Raw genomic sequence first — 20,849 nt, forward strand, 5'->3', positions numbered from 1 at the left:
TTCGCACTTAAGATTTGGAGACATTATCTATATGGTGAGAAGTGTGAGATATACACAGACCATAAGAGTTTGAAGTACTTCTTTACTCAGAAGGATCTGAATATGTGCCAGAGGCGGTGGCTAGAGTTGGTTAAGGATTATGATTGTGATATCCTATACCATCCTGGGAAGGCTAATGTAGCGGCTGCTGCATTGATTCGGAAGGGCCTAGAACAGTTGTTTAGTTTGAGGCAGATATCCAATAGATTAGTGGAGGAGATGACCAGAGCGGGAATAGAGTTGGTGGTTGGTCGGTTAGCCAACATCATTCTTCAGTCTACACTTCTTGAGAGAATCAAGGAGGCGCAGGGGAAGGATTCCCAGTTGAGAGGTCACAGAGAGAACGTCTTAGTCGGAGTGGCTAAGAACTTTTCTATCTCGGAGATGGGGTTACTGAAGTACAAGGGTCGGATCTGCGTTCCGATGGATTTTGATATCTGGCGGGAGATCTTAGATGAATCGCATACGACTCCATATTCCTTACATCCGGGTACGACGAAGATGTACCAAGATCTGAGAGCTTTGTATTGGTGACCGGGCATGAAAAGGGATGTGGTGGATTATGTGGCCAAGTGCTTAACTTGTCAGCAGGTCAAGGTTGAACATCAGAGGCCAGTAGGGTTGCTGCAGCCTCTAGGGATTCCAAAGTGGAAGTGGGAAGATATCACCATGGAATTTGTGGTTGGTTTGTCGAAGACCGTGGGACAACATGACTCGGTGTGGGTGATTGTGGATAGGTATACCAAGTCCACCCACTTTTTACCTGTCAGGACGACTTATACTGTGGAGCAGTATGTTGAGTTATATGTGAAGGAAATTGTTCGACTTCATGGGGCTCTGAGGTCGATAGTATTCGACAGGGACCCCATCTTCACCTCCAAGTTTTGGGAGAGTCTGCAGAGGGCTATGGTCACACAGTTACGATTTAGTACCGCTTATCATCCTCAGACAGATAGACAGTCTGAGAGGACGATTCAGATATTGGAGGACATGCTACGAGCCTGTGTGTTAGATTTTGGGGGATCTTGGAGTACGTATCTCCCTTTGATTGAGTTCTCATACAACAACATTTATCAGGCGACTATCGGAGTGGCTCCGTATGAGATGCTTTATGGGAGGAAGTGCATGTCACCTATCCATTGGGATGAGACGAGTGAGAGGAGTTATTTGGGTCTTGAGATGGTTCAGAGGACCAATGAGGCGATTGAGAAGATTAGAGCTCGAATGCTCGCCTCCCAGAGTCGTCAGAAGAGTTACTCGGACTTGAGACGCAGAAGCGTAGAGTTTCAGGTCAGTGACCATGTGTTTCTTAGGGTTTCACCTTTGAGGGGAGTGAAAAGGTTTGGTGTTCGGGGCAAGCTGAGCCCTAGGTTTGTTGGCCCCTTCGAGATTCTGGAACGGGTTGGAGAGGTAGCTTATAGGTTGGCGATGCCTCCAACCTTATCAGAGGTTCATAATGTTTTTTTCATGTATCCATGCTTCGGAATTATGTATCAGATTCAATGTATGTACTGAGTTATGAGAATTTGGAGCTGGACCAGGATTTGTCTTATGAGGAGAAGCCGCTTCAGATTCTTGATTGGAAGGACAAAGTCTTGTAGAGCAAGACCATCGCCTTGGTGAAAGTGTTGTGGAGGCACAGCAAGGTTGAGGAGGTGACGTGGGAACTTGAGTCAGAAATGCAGGAGCGGTATCCCGAGTTGCTCAGGTAATTTCGATGACAAAATTTCTGTAAGGAGGGGATAGTTGTAGCGTCCCAAATTTGCTAATAAGGCTTAGGGCCTTGATTAGTGTGCCTGGAGGGAAATAAGTGATTTATTGTAATAGTATGTGTTTAGAAATGCATGTTTAGGTGAATTAAATATGCATGTGGGCCACGTCTGGTTATTAGGGGCATGTTTGCAATTTTAGCCCGTTAAGGGCATAAATGTGATAAATGTGGGAAATGCGATATACTTGTGATATATCTGTGTAGCACGATTCGAGACAGTCCTTGGGAGCTGTCAGCCAGAAAGTCACAACAGGGTCGAATATCCGACTCGGGACGAGTCAAGGGGTAATTCGGGTATTAGATGTTTTATGGGGTTACCGGGTTATGGAAATAAATATTTGGAGATATATTTGAGGTTAGAATGTTTAGGAGGGAATATTGGGGAAAATTACCATTTTGCCATCGGGGACGTTTTCGGTACCCCGAGCCTTTGAGGTAACCTTAGAGACTAAGTTAAATAAAATAAGCTAAGGATATGTTCAGAGTTTTTAGAGGAATCGACCCAAACTCTTTCTCTTCTCTCTTTCTTGTTTTCTCTCAAACTTGCCAAGGGAATTTTGAGGGTGAAAATTGGGGAAATCAAAGCAAGGAGCAAGGTTAAAGATAGCTAAGAGTCGAATTGTTCTCGAGGTAAGGATATAAGCTTGAATTCTGTTTAATTTTCCTCTATTTTGCTGAAGTTTGAGGGGTTAAAGCTTAGATAATAGGACTTGAGTTATAGTAGGATTTTGGCTGGTTTCTTTGAGTTTATGTGATGCCTAAAGTGTATTAGGGTGATTATGGGATTCAATTATGTTGTTGGGGTGTGTTTAGAATGATTTCAGGGGAGTTAGCTCGAAAAGTTTGCATGGGAATTCTGGGTTTCGGGCTCGCGCTGCGGCCTGCTTGCGTTTATAGGATTTCCCAGACGCCGCAGCGCAAGGTTTGGGCGCTGCGGCCCTAGGCTGGCAGATGCATGGAAAGTTTGCCTCTGATTTGGGGCGCACAACGATGCTTAGGAAAGGTTGGGCCGCGGCCCAAAAGTGGATATTTGGAAAAATGAGGGTTTTTAGCTCGGGAACTTGAGCATTAAGGCTCGGGAAGGTTTCTACTACCCGGTTTGGTAGAAACCAAGGTCCCGGAGGTTAGAATTATATCTCAAAGTTATTTAATGGATTAGAATGTGGTGGTTGATTATTATTCATGCATTGTGACTAGGATTTATTCAAGGCTCGGGTTAGAGGACTGTGCTCGTGATCGCGGTTCTTGGGAAGCTTGGGACACAGGTAAGAAAACTACTGTTCCCGTAGAGCTTGTATGCAAGTCAAGGCCCTATATGATTGTGTATGCAGGGCATAACCCTTTGATTGAGTTTATTCATGTTCAGTATTTGCTTTATTATGCTATGTATGCATTTGTGTGAGTGTTCGGGAAGAGTCGGGGACGGCAAAGGGCCAAGAATGGTGTTAAGCACGTGGAGTACAAGGCTGAGTGCAGCAAGGGGTCGGGAGCAGCGTTTAGCACGCGGAGTGCAAGTTGCCAGAGCGAGACCCTAAAGGATACTTGAGATATCCTTTCGGTGTGGACCGCGAACCCAGGGCCTGGTAAAGCGCTTAGGATGGCATGGGCGTATGTGTATAGCCTATTGATGGCCTTTTTATATGCTAAGTGTTTGATATGCATATGTTATTTTCTTGTGAGGGTTTTCTTGCTGGGCTTTGGCTCACGGGTGCTCTGTGGTGCAAGTAAGGGCTAGGGGAAAGTCGACCAACCATGAGTAAGGAGAGCGTGAAGCGGCGCGTACATGTTTGGCCTGCTTGGCTGCCACGGCCAGGGGTATTTTGGGAAATGATTGTACTAAACCTATATTTTGTCGTTTAGTCGACTTTAGTTATATTTTTGTGTTGTAAATATTTCCAAACAGTATTTTGGGATCCCAAATGTTAAATGCTTTATGTTTTTTCAATGAATGGAATTATTTTCAAAATATAAAACTCTGATTATGGTTTAATCACACTTTTGCCTCAAAACCTCGATTACCGAGTTAATTGCACGATTTGAACTCACTTAGTAACGGCTCTAAGGCAGTAGGGCGTTACATTGACTATCCTCCCTCGCAGGTGGGGCTGCAGCTTGTTAGTCAGGTTGAGTTAGAACTGCCTTTTGACTAGGCAGACCCTGGACTTGGTTCCAGTTTCTAATGTAATGTCTGAAGTAGACTCTCGAGATCAACCCCTCGATCTCATCTTTTAACTGTCTATATTCCTCAGTTGTATGACCACGTCCCTATGGAATCTGCATAACTTGTTTGAATCCTTCTTGGTTCTTTGATGTCGTATTGCATTGGGTCGCCTAAAAGGGACCTGGTTCTCGTTTGCAAAAAATATATTCTCCTAAGTATCTGTGAGCTCGGTATATACTGTGTAAATGGAGAAGTGTTCATCTCCTTTCTTTTGCTTACTCCCATCAGCCTCGGGGTTGTTCCTTTTATTCTTCTTTCTCTTAGAAGAATTGTCTCCTAAGGATTGTATCTTGGAGGGCGTAGCCAAGGTAGTGGTTGAGTTAACATTTTTTGTTGTATTTATTGAGGGCGGATGAGCCAGTTTAAGTTCCAACCTCGCCTCTTCTACATTGACAAACCTTTGGGCCCGAGTGGTGTATTCGATTATTGTCCTCAAAGGCTCCCTTTGCATATCATCCCAAAGAGGACTTCCTGGCAATACTCCAGCTCGTACTGCCATAAGATGACTGTTGTCATCAACATTGCGAGCTTGGGCTGCCTCTATATTGAACCTCACTAGGTAGCTCTTGAGTGATTCACCTGGTTGTTGTCTAACATTTTTTAGGAAGGAAGCCTTAGGCTTTATACTCTTCACAACTTGGAATTTCTTCTTGAACTCCTTAGACAACTGATCCAAAGATAAGATCGAGTGCCTTCGGAATTTGTCAAACCAGCTCTTTGTTGGTCCAGTGAGTGTGGTTGGGAAGAGCATGCATCCAAGCTCATATCTGATAGTGTTGGATCTCATCACAATATTAAACGTACTCAGGTGGCTGCCTGGGTCGGTAGTCCCATCGTATGGCGCCATGTGTGGTATCTTGAAACCATTGGGGAATGGTGTGTTCGAGATATGGGGGGCAAAAGGCTCGAGTTCCTCATCGGAATCATAGGCCTTTTCTTAGTTTTGTCCTTCTTGAAGGAGCCTTAACACTTCCTTGAGTTGGTTGATTCTCTCCTGAAACAAATCCATCAGAGGGGGAGCTTGTGCTGATGGGAGCTAGTTGTTTTTCGTAGGAACTTCAGTTCCTTGTCGCAGTATAGGGTTGTATTGATTTCCATATACTGGTTGTAGAGGCTCCCTTTGTGCATTTAAGTGTTCCCTCAAGTCTGGGGTCAGTTGATTAAACTGCCCCCGGTTCTGGTTCAGGTGGTCCCAAAAATCAGGACAACCATTCAAATAGTTCTCATAATACCTAGGTTCGGTGTTATAGACACTCGCTGACCTGCTATAATCTTGACTTCCCTCACGAAAGCTAACAGTTCTTTCTTGCTATTGTGGGATTTGATTGCGAGGTGGGTTATTCACATGCACACTAATTCCGGTTGCATGTGACCTTGACACATAACTCCAAGACAGTTGGGGTTGTCTAGCCTTTCTATGTTCGTGACGTGCCCCCAGTGGGACCTCACATTCTCCCCTATTCTCGCGTCGAGCACGATGGCTTTTGTCTTGGCTTCCATTTCTGGCACTTTGATAAGGCCTTTCCCCAACTTGATTTTTGCTGGGAGCTTGCTGGGGTACACCCCGAGCTAGATAGGGATATCTGATTGGCAATGGAGGATGCCTGATTGGAGACGGCGGTGGCCTCTCATTATTTGGCCTTGCAGGTTTAGGGTTATTATTATTCCTGGCAGGTCCTAGGATATCATTCCAAGCTGTCGGGGAAGCTCGGTTATTTCCAGGGTCTGCGCGAATGTCCCTGGCTAGATCGTTCCTAGTAGGGTTTTGTGATGACAACATGGGTTGGTTTTCTCCAACATTTTCCCTAGGCCTCAGTTGAGCCTGTTGGGCCCTTTGTTCAGACATCATGGCAGATGTACTTCCTCAAGTTCGCCCTCTGGTCCTCTGTGGGAGTGCCTGGGCTTCGACGACTCGTCTTGCCATCTATTCATTTAGTCGCATTGCCTTGGCTAACTGTTCACGCAACCTCCAATTTTCGGGCTCAACTATTGGCACATATCTTTCTGGATTATAGTAATCTTGCTCATTAGGTCTAGAACTTTCACTAGGCTGTTCTCTGGGAGACGATGAAGCACTCTCCTCATCGGGACTCTGATCCACGACTGGTAGTTTTACAGATCTTCGAGAATGCTCCTTAGTTCGTGGAGTAATTTCCTCAGGGATTTGGGGAAATGGTCGCCCATTGGTTCCAGGAATATTTAGGGCAACCATTGTTGCTAAGTGGGAATCTTTTATGCTAAACGGTAAGAAGAATTACTTAATGCTCTCAATGAAAGCACCAAATTGTTGACACTGGTTTTCGTCAACTTAATTATGTAGAACAATTAAGCAATTAAAAACAAAGAAAAGAAAAGAAAGAGATTTTTACGTGGTTCAACTGCCTATGTCCATGAGTCATTTTTATTAAAATCTGCGTTAAACCTTCAACAAGAAGCAATTTTCACAGAGTGTTTCTCAGTACAAAATTGTGTGTGAGTACAAATGACAAATTCCAGGCTATTTATAGACCTGGTTATAAGAATATCTTCCCACAAATTTAGGGAAGTTACATCATATATTCAAATTTTAATTTCAAATGAATGTCTGAATCATAATACAAATTAAAGTGTATTATTTAAATAAAGATCCCATAAAAATAGGGATTCAATACATGGGTTTAACAAATCTCAAAGAAATAGGGATTTCCCAACAGCTTCTCCGTGTACAAGTTTAACGCGTCTTCAAGCTTGATCACTGCTCCAACGTGCTTTCGAGATCACACATAGCCTCGAGCTCTTCATTCTAGTTGTCGCTACCTCCTTGCTTGGTAGGTCTTTCGATCTCATCTTTCGGGGAAGACCTTTATTATCTTTGAGCCTGCAACTCATACTTAAGTGCTGATGACATAGCTCTGGAACTTCATAACAAATTATACAAGCATAATGCTAACACTTGTTGGTCTCGAGCTTACACTTTACGAGCCTACATTTCGAGGTTGTATTCTCGAAATTTGGGTGTAACATTCCCAGATTACCCCTCATTTTAATAATTTATTTGATTTTAAATTATTTTGTTATTTTGAAATGATTTAAATATATTTTGAGAATTCATAAAATAAAATAAAATGTTTAGTTAAAACTTTAAAATAATTATAATAAACAATATTATTTTAAAATAAATTGAATTAATTAAAAAAATTAAAAACTAATTAAAATCTTATTAACTTTAAAACAACCTAAATTTTAATTTAATTAACAATTCAATCCAACTTTGAAACAAAAAAATGTAGGTGAGATTGGGAGGGTGTGAGAATGAGATGGTGAGAGTGAGATTGAGTAAATTATTGGTTTTTTTATTAATTAAATTAAAATTTAAGTTTATTAAAAGTTAATTAATAAAATTTTAATTAGTTTTTTTTTATTTTTTAAGTCTATTTTTTTTGTTTTTAATTAATAAAAATTATTTTATTTTATGAATTATGAAGTTATATTTAAATTATTTAAAAAATAATAAAACAATTGAAAATCAAATAAATCACTAAAAGATGGTGAAAATGGGAGGGTGGGGAACTGAGATGGTGAAGGTGGGATTGGATGAAATATGAGTTTTTGTCATTAAATTAATAAATTTAGATTTATTTAAAGTTAATAAATAAAATTTTAATTAGTATTTAATTTTTTAATTCCATTTTTTGTTTTTAATTAATTAAAATAATTTTTTTATTAAAATTTTAATTAAACATTTATTTTATATTATAAAGTCTACAAATAAATTTAAATAATTTAAAAATAATAAAATAAATTAAAAATTAAATAAATTACTAAAATAAGAGATAATTTGGAAATATTAAAAATTTAAATTTGTACCAAACTATATATAATTTTTGTAACCAGATAGTATTAATTGATAATTAGATATCAATTTTGTATTTTGATAAAAATAAAGGATGAGTATTTATTTATTTTTAATAATATTTTGAGAATGTGTAATTATAATTTTATACAAATGATGAGGGAAAGTATCAATCTTTTATCAAGAAAGATTCCAAATGGGATGTTTAAGATGATTCACTATCCTCTCATCCCCTCTTGTGGGCAAGAGGATTTATTATCTCCTCTCCATACACCCAATTCTCTACCTTATCTTGCAAGATTACAACTGAAGTCGCCTGATTGTTTCATGATGAACCAGGGCAAGATGATGGTGAATATCTAGGCATCAAAACAAATCAGCATATTCTGATTCTAAAAGAATCCGAGAAATTTATTAAAAAAGAAGAAGGGACTAAGCCGAAGCACAGGCTATGAGAAATGCAAATTAGGTATTGTAATCTTAATAATATAATAACTGTATATTGGAAGAAAAGTGCTAAAAGAAGAATGATCTGAAAACTACATTAATACCCTCAAAAGAAAAAACTAGCATCTAGTTGGGCTTCATGCTTTGAACTCGCCCAAGAAAAAAGATACTAAACGAAATACAAAAGAGAGAGTCAACTATAATTTACATACAAAATATGCTTACTGCTCTTCCCTTCCTTCCGTGCCAGCTCAGTGAGTACCCAATGTGCATCCATTGGAGCTTCATCATCACAGCACATAATGTGCATCTAATTAATATTGAGATTGTTCGGCGATCTTGAGGTATGATGATCTCTATAAATGACACAAGATAATACAGAGTTGCTAAGCTTCATAGAGACATATCAGCTTTTTGTATAAAGAAAGATATAACGAGAGAGGCTTAATGGCATGAAAGTGGTTGAAGTTGTTTTTCTATTAATCAGAAATGCACTATCACCTGTTTTCTTCTACAAACAGAAAGCTTTGCCAACAACTTAAACGTGGTGTATTGTAAAGAAAACAAGAGAAATTTTCATTAGTGATTAAAAATCATGAACCACTCTCCAAACAAACAAAAAAAGTAAAGTAAACAAAAAAGTATCCTTTAGTAAACTAAAATATAACACATTACAAATAAATCTTAGCAGTTGCTCTGCTCCACCATCAAATATTCCCTACCTCTTCTCTTCATGATGCATCCACAACTACCATCAGAGGAAAGTGAAAGCCATTGGACAAAGTGTCATTTCAGCTTCAACCCAAGATAGCAGACTTCAAAAGCTCAATTAAATGCCAATCACAAACAACAATGATGGATTGAGTTAATTGGCAGTTAACCAAACCACAGCTATTAACAGTCGTAATTTCAACCATTATATTGAAGCAACACCATAGGTAACTAACTACATTTCAAAAACTAAATTTTGCAGCATATAATTAGCATCTCCCATACAAAAGTGAAACGTAGTGTAAAATTTATGCTGGTGTAAATATTTTCTAATGCAATTTTTCGCAAAAACTCTCGTCCACGAGCATACCTTCTTAACCAAACACCCCAAATCACTTGTACTCGAAGCTAGGCACTGGGGGCGCATCAAAGCTTTCCAAAATCTTCGTCTCGCTTCCACTACTTGCTGCCTGGGGCTCTTTCTTATCCCCCCTACCTAACCATCCTCCAAGCCACGAACTAGAACCTGAAACTGAACCCGAATCAGAAGCGGAAGCGGAAGCTACCTCCGGAACTTGTTGTGTTGGTAGCCGACCCGGCAATTGCCCTGTAGGAGGAAAGCCAGGCATTCCAGCCACATTAGTAGCGGGATCATCTATCATGATAGGCACCTGTTGTTGTTCGCTGAAGACTTTATTAAGCATGATCCCAGCCCCTTCGATCAGAGCCAAGAGGACGCCGCCAAAGACAGCCGATCGAGAAGCCGCGCCTAAACCCTGGCGCATCTGGAGGAAGCCACCCGTGGAAGCACCGGCGATGATCGAGTTCCAAGGATCCTCCTTTTGGCGGACGTATACCATGGTGCAGTCGAAGGTGGAGAATAAGCCGCCCCATACGGCGAAGCTTCCGCCTACTCGAGGCGCGTTCATCCGAACGGCTTGGGAGCCGCCGACTAGTCGCGCCCCCTTGGGAGAGTTGTAGACACCCTTGAGGAAGTGGAAAGCAGAACCGCCGACGGCCCCCATGCCGAACGCGCCGCCGATATCGTCGAGAATACGATCGGGGCAGGGCTCCCGAGAAGTCTCTGGAGTTCCCATGGGAGATAATTTTGTGTAAAAGATCTCCCAAACTCTTTTTAGGGTTTCTGGTTTCGCCGAGCGGTGTAGAGAAGGAGATCGACTAGAGCTTCCTTCCGTAAAAAAAATTGAGAAGACAAAAGTGAGGCGAAAAGAATAAAAAGAGTCAAAAAAAAAAAAAAAAAAAATTATTACCGGCGAAAATATTCAATGTTTACATGGTGTTCTACTTATACACCCAATCTTTATTTTTCGCGGTGAATATACTCAAACCCACATGAACTGTGTCTCCGTCACTACTTTACCCCTAACAGCGTTAAAAACGCTTACGTGGCCAATTGCGTGTACAAAACCAGACACATCATTTAGCCCAGGTAAGTTTTTAATTATTGATTGAAAAAAAAAAAGCTTTAAATCCTTAAATACCATATGCACGAGAGATCTCCATTGTAGAAGAAGAAGAAGAAGAAGAGAGAAGAGATGAAAGGGGAAGACCCAAGTGTGTCTTGGGGCGAATCAATAAACCGAGGTGGAGCCAAAATGAGGTCGTCGAGATCTAGGGCACAAGGTGTATATCAAGCTTGTCGTAAGCATTGTGATTGTGGGGCAGAAACAGTGGAGAGGACATCATGGACCGATGATAATCCAGGGAGATGGTTCAAATCTTGCTATAGGATGAAAGTGAGCCTGTTTATATTTTTTGTCTTCTTTTTCCTTTATATATTATTAGCTTGGAAATAAATTAATTCAAGAAAACTATTTGTGAACAGTGGAATGGGGGTTGTAACTATTTCCAATGGATTGACCCCCCTATGTGTGAAAGGTCAAAGATGGTGATACCTGGTTCGCTAAGAAGAGTACGTGAGTTTGATGGTGATCTGGGCAGATATTATGAATATGAAGATAGATATGAGTCTTGCTTTGAACCTAGTGTGGAGTCTTTTCAATGTCAAAATTGTGGCTATATGAATGGGAGTTTGGATGGAAGAGTTCATGCAAGTTCCTGGTTGGTAAAGGGAAATGTGAGGAAGATGATGTTTTTTTTTTTTTATGTAATTGTGTATTGGCTGAAAAAAATTATGTAATGTTCGACTTCACTGTTTATTGTATTTAATGTTGCTTTCAAGCATAATAAAAATTATGTATTTTATTTAGTGTTCGACCCTTCTCTGAAAAAAAAAATCAGGGCTTCATTGAATGTAAAAGAGATATATTTATTTAGTGTTGCTTTCAAGCATAATAGAATGATGCACCAAACCAGATATTTTGTCATTGATTAATATTTTCAACTTTACAGAGCAAAAATATGACATATTAAGTAGCATAATGTCTACATGTCAAAAGTATTCCTAATGGCCAAGATGTCCCAAAATATTGATAAAGTCAGACTGAATATGTACATGTCAAAAGTATGGTAATGCCTATATTGTATGGCGACTACACCAAAAAGAAAACAAGTTTTCTACATCAAAAGGGTTTAAGATTAAAGATCAGCTTCTTAGTTGGTCTGAGATGTGGAACCACCATTCCTTTGCTTCTGTCTCTTAGCTCGCTCCTTCCTTTTAATAGTTTCAGTAGTAGGATTCTGAGATGGTGGTCTTCCTCTCTTTTTTTGCCTTGCAGGATGTAATTAAACCAAAAACATAACTCATCATACTTAAGCAAATCACATTCATTTTAACTGCAAATGAATACAAGTCTGGCATACCGTGTACCAAGATTACCTCCATAGTTGCATTCTTGCATGTTGCTCGTGAATGGCCTGTTTGCTTGCAATTGCTGCAGTGATTAACTTGGCCAACTCTCCTAGCCTTTGTTGCAGTAGTAGGTGGTGGTTCATCTGCCTCTTTGTTTCTAGACTTTTTAGGCCTTCCAGGTAAAATTGTATCGGATTCAGACCAGTGTCAGGCCACTTATCTGGGCTAGGCATTGGTTCGATTGGTGTCGCATAAGTTTCTTCATATGCTTGCCTCTTGTAGTAGTCATCTATGAATCCCACTGGATCTAGGTTTGAAAACCAGATAGCAGCTAAAGCATGCCCACATGGTATGCCAGACAATTGGAATAGCCTACATGTGCATGTTTTCGTTTCCAAGTTCACAACAAATGACTGAGCATTGATGCTTTGCAATAAATTTACCTGGAACTTACCACCTCCAGCAAGCATAGGGAAACAATGCTTAGCAACATTCTTGTTTTTCTCAATGATGTCCATAATTCTTTTGGAAACAGGATGCACCCACTTAGAGACACTCATTCTTCTATTGCAGAACAAACTCATCATCCAATGCCTAATATTTTCTAGCAAAGTGATAATAGATTTATCTCTGGCATCAAGAATGGCATTGTTGAAACTTTCACAGAGGTTATTAATAAGAAGGTCACATTTCACATGCTCCCTGAAATGAGACTTGGTCCATTCTTCTGGGTTTTTTTTCATCAGCCATTCATACGCCTTGAAATTCTCTTGCTTAATTTCATTCATCCTATTTTTCCATTCCACTTTAGTTGTTGCCCTTGCAGCGGCCCACATCATTTGCTTAAGTAAGAGTCCAGGGAATTGCTTCTTGAAATTGGCATGCATATGTCTCACACAGAATCTCACTTCCGAACCTTGAAATACAGTACTTAATGCCTTTTCTAAGCCCTTTTGCCTATCTGAAATCATTGTTAATCTCTCTGGTTCATCAATCTTCAAATCCTCCTTCAATAAATTTAAAAACCATGTCCAGCTACCTGTGTACTCCTTCTCCACTACAGCATAAGCCACTGGAAACATGGCATTTGCTGCATCCTTGCCAATTGCAGCTAATAACATTCCTTTGCAATATCCTTTTAAAAAACAACCATCCAAGCAGATAAGGGGCCTACAACCATTGACGAATCCATCTTTACAAGCTTTAAGACATATATACACCCTTTCAAATAACCTCTTTCCATCCCGCATTCTGGTTTTCAATATTGATGTGCTCCCAGGATTTGTCTCTAACAGTTGCTTGCAATAATCTTCAAGTATGGCATATTGTTCCCTTATAGTTCCTTCTAACATCACTCTTGCACAGTTCTTTGCTCTGTAGAAAGTTGACCTTGTTGTTCTTGAAAACTGAGTACGTGTTGTTAGCTGCATGAAACCAGAGTAAGTTAAGTTTGGGTTTATTTTGAACTGTTCAAGATAATGCTTTGCAAGCCAATTGGAGGTTGCATGTTTGTTGTTGAAAACCAATCCACACGTGTGCCTATCCACCAATGTATTTACCCTGAATGAGCGCTTGTCTGACAGTTGGACTCTTGCATAAATGACCCAATTGCAGCCTGCACTCTTGCATTTTGCCCTTACCCGACTTTGGTCATTGGCCAGCCAAACATACTCCCTGTTAATCTTAATAAAATGCTCCTTCAATGCAGTTCTAAATTGGTCCACGGTAGCAAAAAGCATGCCTAATTTAAATCTGAAGTTATCCATGTTTGTTGCATGATTGAATTGGTTGTTGGATCTTTTTCTCCTCCTGGCATTACCATCCTCATCTGAACTAGACAAACTTTGTAGGTCTTCCTCACTAACATAAGCACCTTCATCATCATTTGGATCAGCTTGGCTACAACCGTCTGTAACTGAATGCCACCATGTTGCAGGATTAGCATTAGCAAACATCTCTTCAGCCTCACCCTCATTCTGCATGTACTCCTCCTCCTCCATAACAAATTCAGACTCTTCATTACCTTCACCTTCATTTTGCCCATTCTCATTAACAGCAGCTTCACCTTCATTTTGCCCATTCTCATTAACAGCAGCTTCATCATGCTGACTCTCTAGACCTCTTTCACCAACATCACCTTCACTCTGAATATTCTCACCAACATCAGCTTCATCATTTTGACTTGGGCCAAAATCATTATACTCATACTCATATTCAACCTCTTCTCCAACTTGGGCCTCTTCTGCAGCACAATTGAGTTTTGGATTGACAACCACATCGACAAATACATCTGCATCATCAGGCAAGTCTTCAATGACACAACTAGATTGTGTCCATTCCTCTGGCATATTGACAACAAAAAAAGGGTCCTCATCTTCAGAGTTCACAGAGTCAATGTCTACAACTTCAGGACCATCCTCATATCTAATTTCATTGTGATCAAACCAAGGATCTTCATCATTTGATAATGGGTTGACCACTACATCTGCTGGGATAGTTGTATCATCAGGCAACTCTTCTATAGTGCACACCGTCTTCTTAGAAAGTTCTGGGATATAAGGAATTGCATCTTTCTCCTTACTCCATTCCAACTCCAAAGTTCTTTCTGGTTGGACCACAAAAATATCCACTTGTCTATACTTTCTCCTCATCATATCTTCAACCATTTCAATAACTTGTTTATCACCAATTACCATTTCAGCCAAATTCAAATGCTTCTCCTTAGGCTTCCACAAAAAACCCACAGGCAATTTATACCCTAAGCATTGCACCATCCAATCCAACTCATATCTACTGAAGTAATCAGTGTGATTCCAGTCAAAAAAAGAAACTTTACCTCCATGATACCTTTTGTTGCCAAATGGAGTGAAGAAATTTCCTTCATGGTGCATTGCCACAGTAAAATGGCCCCCACACAGATCTAGCATATCAGATAATAAAAAAATACAAAGAAAGTTAGTGGGAAAATGGACAAACTCATGTGATATACGACAAAACACATTACCCAAACAAAACAAAGAATATCCCACAAAAGTACATGCACAACACAGTCAGGGGCTTACCATATCCAAGGGGTTCTTCGTCCTCAGTCCGAAGCATGGGCATTTTGTTCCAGTTCCTCCTCCTACTTCGTCGTCGTCCTCAATCCGAAACGGTAAAAAGCAGGGGGTTCTTCGTCCTCATTCTTCGTCGTCCTCCTCAATCCGAAATGGTAAAAAGCAGGGGGTTTTTCGTCCTCAGTCTTCGTCGTCGTCCTCTGTGATCTTCGTAGTCTCAAGAAATTAGTTTCAGAAAAAACTTTGAATGTGGGTTTGCCTTTTCTACATGAAATGTGGGTATAAAGAAATCATTCCCTGTTCAAGCCGTTGGAAATTTTTTTTTTGATTTGCAGTTAATATTTTAAAGCACATGTGTCTGGTTTTGTACACGCAATTGGCCACGTAAGCGTTTTTAACGCTGTTAGGGGTAAAGTAGTGACGGAGACACAGTTCATGTGGGTTTGAGTATATTCACCGCGAAAAATAAAGATTAGGTGTATAAGTGGAACACCATGTAAACATTGGGTATTTTCGCCGGTAATAACCCAAAAAAAAAAGAGTTGTTTGGTAGGACGGAAAAATGGAAAAAAGTAAATTGGAGATAAAAAAGTCTCCAATAAATAACTAAAAGTAAAAAAAAAAATTAATGGCATGGTATTGTTTTTTGTTTTTTTGCTTTTAAAATTGTGTTTTTAGAAATGAGAACAGAAAACAATTTTTGTAGTTTTAATTAATATTTTTTAAAAATAATATTTTAGTTTTTTTTTAAAAAAAAATCTTAAATAAAAAATTAATAAATATATTTACATATAGAAAAATCTTTTAAAATTTTGTAATAAAATAATGTGAAATAAAAAGTGATGAAAAAATAAGGAGAGAAAAACTAAGAAGAGAAATTTTGAGGAATAAAAATTAAGAAGAGATAAATTGATGCAAAAAAAAAATAAAAGAGAAAATGACGAGGTAGAAAAAATAAGGAGGCAGAAAATGAGGATATAAGAAGTAATGAGAGAGAAAATAATGAAAAGATAAGTGATGTTAGAGAAAGTAAAAGAAAGAAAAAGTAAGAAGAGATAAATTAATGAGAGAGAAAGTGATGTGAGATAATAATAATTAAAAATGTTATGTGAGAAAAAAATTGACAAAAAAAATTAAGAACAACTAAAAACAACTTTATGTTGTTCTTTTAATTTTTTGTATTTTGTAACTTTATTTTTAAAAATTGTTTTATGAAAACAATGTCAAACACTTCTACTTGTTTTTAGAAAACAATTTTCAGGTTTTAAAAACAAAAAATAATCTTTTTGTTAAGGAGTTAAACACCCTCAATTTTTTGTTGTTATCAAAATTTTCTATTTTTTGTAACTTTGTGTTTTAAAAAATGTTTTTTTTTTAAAACAATGTCAAATACTCATACTTGTTTTCAAAAAAATAATTTTTAACTTTTAAAAGCAAAAACAATTTTTTTAGTTAAAAAGTAAAACACCATCAAATCTTTCTCTTTTTTCAAATGTTGCAAATGTACAACACAACTCAATCACAACAAAGATAGTAATAAAGCATAGAAAACTAAATAATTTAATACAAATAATAAAATTGGAACAATAATGTCGAAGCAGTGAAAACAAATGTTCTAATAAATGTTAGAATAATGTTGGAGCCAGAATCCTAACATAAAATAGTTTGGGTTGGAGCCAGGACATGGTAAGTATATAGTCTGGGTTGGAGCCAGGATATGGTAAGTATATAGTCTGGGCTGAATCCAGGACAATGGAAATATAGTCTGGGTTGGAGCCTGGACATGGTAAGTATATAGTCTGGGATGATGCCAAGACAATGCTAATATAGTTCGGGTTGGAGCCAGTGCAATGGTAATATGGTCCAGGTTGGATCCAGGACATGGTAACAATATAGTCTGGGTTAGAGTCAGGATATTGGTAATATAGTCTGGGATGGAGCTAGGACATAAATGATAGAAATAGGTTTAGGCCCGACTCCCTTTCTTTTGATTCATTGATTAGTTATGATAATTGTTATATATGTTGAATGTTCTGGGATTCTCTGAGTGCATGTTATCATGATATGTGTAACGTTGTTTGTTAGGTACAATCAAAGTATTTGATTTTGATTTGGCTATTGTTTGAGAATTGTATGATAGGGTTGGGATTTATCCAATACCCTAATGATCGATAGTGATAACTACCTTCGGGAAACTTGTTACTGGGTTTAGTATATTTGTGTGCAAGGCTATTCTTACTAAGCGTTTTTGCTTGCATAGTTGTTTCATGTTGTAGGTAAGTGCAAAAGAAAAGTGTAGTAGTGATCGCTGGAGTCTGCTTATTGATATGTGCATGTGGCCCGACCTAGGGAGGTTTTTTATGGAACACCATTTTGAAAAGAAATGTTGGGAGCTTATTATTTATTTTATGACATTTGTTTTGCTTAAACTTTGTGAAAGAGTATGTCTAATTCTGTTTGCTGAACTAAAAGTTTGCGGACAGGATCTTTTAAAAGTTTTTTTTATATGAATTTTCGGTACGATGAGTTAACAGTAAATTTTTTTAAATTTTCGCATGATTTGGTCATGTATGTTTTTAGGGTCGTTACATCATCATGAGACCCAACATCCAATGTCGACTAAAACAATAATAAATTATAATTATTATAAGATTAAAATCCAAACATAGTAGTGATAATAGTTATGTAGTCCGTTCATACTCAACAATCAAAGGAATGAAATATATTTGGCTTCGTCTATCCATATTTATCATTCATTTGGCTATAAGGTCCACCGTATTATGTTTCCTTTCATCATTACTAATAGAAAGATGTTAGGTGTCAAAAAATTTGTATAGCTGTCGTGAATTTGGGTGCATACTTTCCCAAATGCACATGTAGAATCAATCATGCATATTACATATCCAAAAATATTTTCAATTAATAAATTAATATCATAAAAAAAATTCGGTAGATTTTCCTCAGTTTCTATAGCATATCCAAAATTATTAGTACATATAAATTCAATTCAAACAAAACACACAACAAACAACATGCATACTTTCGTCTATAAACCACCGCAACACACATAATTCACAGAACCTACTTCACTGCGACACACATGTTCTCAACCTTTTGTTATCTCCGCAACACACAATTTTATCTCAGAACCTACTTCACTACGGATAAATATCTAATATATTCAAACTCCTCTAACAGTTTGTTATCACATAACATATTGAGTTCAAGTTGAATTGATACATACCTCATACCAAACATCATAGATGGGGTCCAATATTATCCATGGCGGTTGTTTATTGTCATCTCATTAATTTGTCATCTACAACATATAAATCAATTAGTATTATTTTAAATTAATGAATTACACAAATAAATAAACACAAGTATTATATAACTTATGATTCATGTTTTATTTTCTTTTTGGTTGATTCACAATCGACCCATGTTCCTTCTTCGATGTCGTTTCTAAGATAATCATGATCATCGGTGTCGCTATCGCTATCATTATCATTATCCTGAATATTCTCAACTTGTTCATGTATCGGTTGTCCAACAATGAAATAGTCATGATATAAATCATCATTTTCATCGTCATCTTTTCTGAGAACTTCCTCTCGGGAACTGATAAAACGATTGACCATTTATCATTAACTGGATCAATTATATAAAACACTTGTTTTGTTTGGGCAGCCATGAAAAAATGGTCCTTCATGCTTCCCTTCTTACTTAAATCAACCAGAGTGAATCCAAGTTCGTCAGTTTTAACTCCAGTATTGTTGTCTACCCAAGAACATTGAGGAATACGAAATAATGAATAATCTATCTTCTGTATTTCTTCAACAATCCCGTAGTATGTCATTGTACCTAAAATTGGGTTATTATCTTTTGCACCGGCAAAATTTATAGCTTCTGCAACTATACTTTCTCCACTATTTTGAACTAGTCGAGCATCATCTCTTGAGTTAGTATGAAATCATTTCCCACCGAAATGTAAGCTTGGTGCTTTATTACATCAATGCTTGCTCCAGGAGATATGCGCTTGACTCAATCGATACTCCATGATTTTGTTCTCCCAACTCGTCAAAATTGTATTCTTTAGCCGCCGACAAAACATTTTAATATGCTCATCTATAACCCATTTATGCTTATTTTCAATCTTGTTTGGAATCATCGACTGTAATAACTCCATGTGATCACTAAAACAGAAAAAAGAGTACAAAAAAGTTTAAACAACAAAAAGAAAATCACTACTCTAATATATATGATTGAAATGTATTCTCTACTTACATTAAATATGATTGAATCTTGGGATTATTTTCCATCACAACTAATTGAGCTTGATATAATTCCACCCTAGATATGGTGATCACTGTTATGTTCCCTCATAGTCCTTTATCAACCCCATCTGAGTTATTCTGTGGCATGTTGATTCCGATTGCCTCAACCCCACTCATGTATTCTGAGAAAAATTATACTGCCTCTTCCAATATATAACATTCAACCATGCTAGCTTCAGGACGATAGTGATTACGCACATAACTTTTCAACACCTTCATACTCCTTTCAAATGGATACATCCATCTCGCCCAAACTAGTCCACAACTTGGCTTCCCTTACTAGATGAACCATTAAATGTATCATAGTGTCAAAGAAGGATGGCAGAAAAAAAATTTCAAGGTTGCATAGAGTTTCCACTATCTTACAATGCAATGCATCCAATTTTTTCATATATAATTCTTTTTCGCATAAATGATTGAAGAATATGCAAAAAATTGTTAAACAATCTCGAACTTTTTTCGGTAAGATTAACCGGATGGCAATCAGAAGTAATTGTTGCATTAATATATGACAATCATGTGGTTTCATACCCATCAGCTTCAAATCCCCCATGGATACCAAGTTACGAATGTTAGATGAATAGCCATCAGGCACTTTCATCTCTACAAATGGTTTACATACAACTTTTTTCTATTCTCTGGACAACGTGAAACAAGAAGGAGGTAAATATGTGCGTTTACCTTTCTCTTCGGGTGCTAAATCAATTCATATACCCATTTCAACAAGATCTAAATGACTAGTTAAACCATCCTTAGTTTTACCAGGAATATAAAGTAATGTAACTATAATACTTTCGCACACATTTTTTATATGTATGACATCCAAACAATGTCGAATAAGTAAATCTTTCTAGTAAGGGAGACGAATAAAATTGAATTCCTTTGGAAACATCCATTTACTTTCTTATTTTTCTTCATTTTTCCACACTTGAAATCAATTTTCTCTACTTCTTTAAGAATTTTTTGCCTCGAAAGTGGAAAAGGAGCAACACCTTGTCCTTTATCACCATAAAATGCTTTTTTTTTTTCCTATAATGATGATTTAGGGGCAAGTATCGTCTATGACTCATATAATACATTTTGTGCCCATTCGACAGATGAAGAGCCCTTGTGTTAGTGCAACATATTGGAAATCCTTGGTAACCTTTTGTACTTAACCCTGATAAATTACCATTAGCCAGGAACTCATTAACAGACCACAACAACACAACTTTTAAGCTAAAGACTTCTTTTTTAAAACCGTCATATACCTCAACACAATTTTCGTACAAATCACTACAAGAATAAAAGCTATTTATTACGTTTGGTTGATAGCGCTTAGCCACCTAAGCTATAAATAACTCCCCCCAAAAAAAAAACAATTAGTACAGGCGCGAAATGAAAAACTAAAAGTCGCGGGTCTTAGTATTTTCAGTTTCCCGCTCGCTAACAAATAATACCACACTCCCATTTTCTCTTTTCATCTAGGTTTAGTTATGCTATTCTCCATCTGACATTGCTCTCTCTCTTTCAAATTAGGCAAAAATTTGATTCTAACATTGCTCTACCCCTTTCTTCTTCTCCACCCCCATCGCTTCTTCTCCTCCTCCCTGCTCTGCACCTCTCAGCCTTTCTTCATCCTTCTTTTTTTCTTTCATCCATGCGCTAAAGCTACGAATGGGT

At 37.8% G+C, this 20,849-nt stretch overlaps 1 protein-coding gene and 1 long non-coding RNA gene across 3 annotated transcripts; one reads left to right on the forward strand and one right to left on the reverse strand.

The window, feature by feature from the left end:
* Positions 1 to 8,313: 8,313 nt before the first annotated feature.
* Positions 8,314 to 10,240, reverse strand: LOC133818434 (mitochondrial import inner membrane translocase subunit TIM17-2-like). 2 transcript variants are annotated; one of them, XM_062251300.1, is made up of 2 exons: positions 9,392 to 10,240; positions 8,314 to 8,666 (listed from the first exon to the last, which is right to left on the reverse strand). In XM_062251300.1, exon 1 carries the CDS (start codon positions 10,116 to 10,118, stop codon positions 9,414 to 9,416), a length of 705 nt encoding a protein of 234 aa, XP_062107284.1. In that variant the 5' UTR covers positions 10,119 to 10,240; the 3' UTR covers positions 8,314 to 8,666; positions 9,392 to 9,413. The 2 variants fall into 2 exon arrangements, with proteins under 2 accessions (XP_062107284.1, XP_062107283.1); XM_062251299.1 differs by lacking the exon at positions 8,314 to 8,666 and adding an exon at positions 8,759 to 9,125.
* A 148-nt stretch (positions 10,241 to 10,388) lies between these two features.
* Positions 10,389 to 11,373, forward strand: LOC133818435 (uncharacterized). Its single transcript, XR_009885901.1, has 2 exons — positions 10,389 to 10,778; positions 10,868 to 11,373. It is a non-coding gene; the product is annotated as an uncharacterized LOC133818435 (long non-coding RNA).
* The last annotated feature ends 9,476 nt before the right edge of the window (positions 11,374 to 20,849 follow it).

The sequence above is a fragment of the Humulus lupulus genome, chromosome 2 (assembly GCF_963169125.1).
Source record: "Humulus lupulus chromosome 2, drHumLupu1.1, whole genome shotgun sequence".
In the NCBI taxonomy this organism is placed as follows: Eukaryota; Viridiplantae; Streptophyta; class Magnoliopsida; order Rosales; family Cannabaceae; genus Humulus; species Humulus lupulus.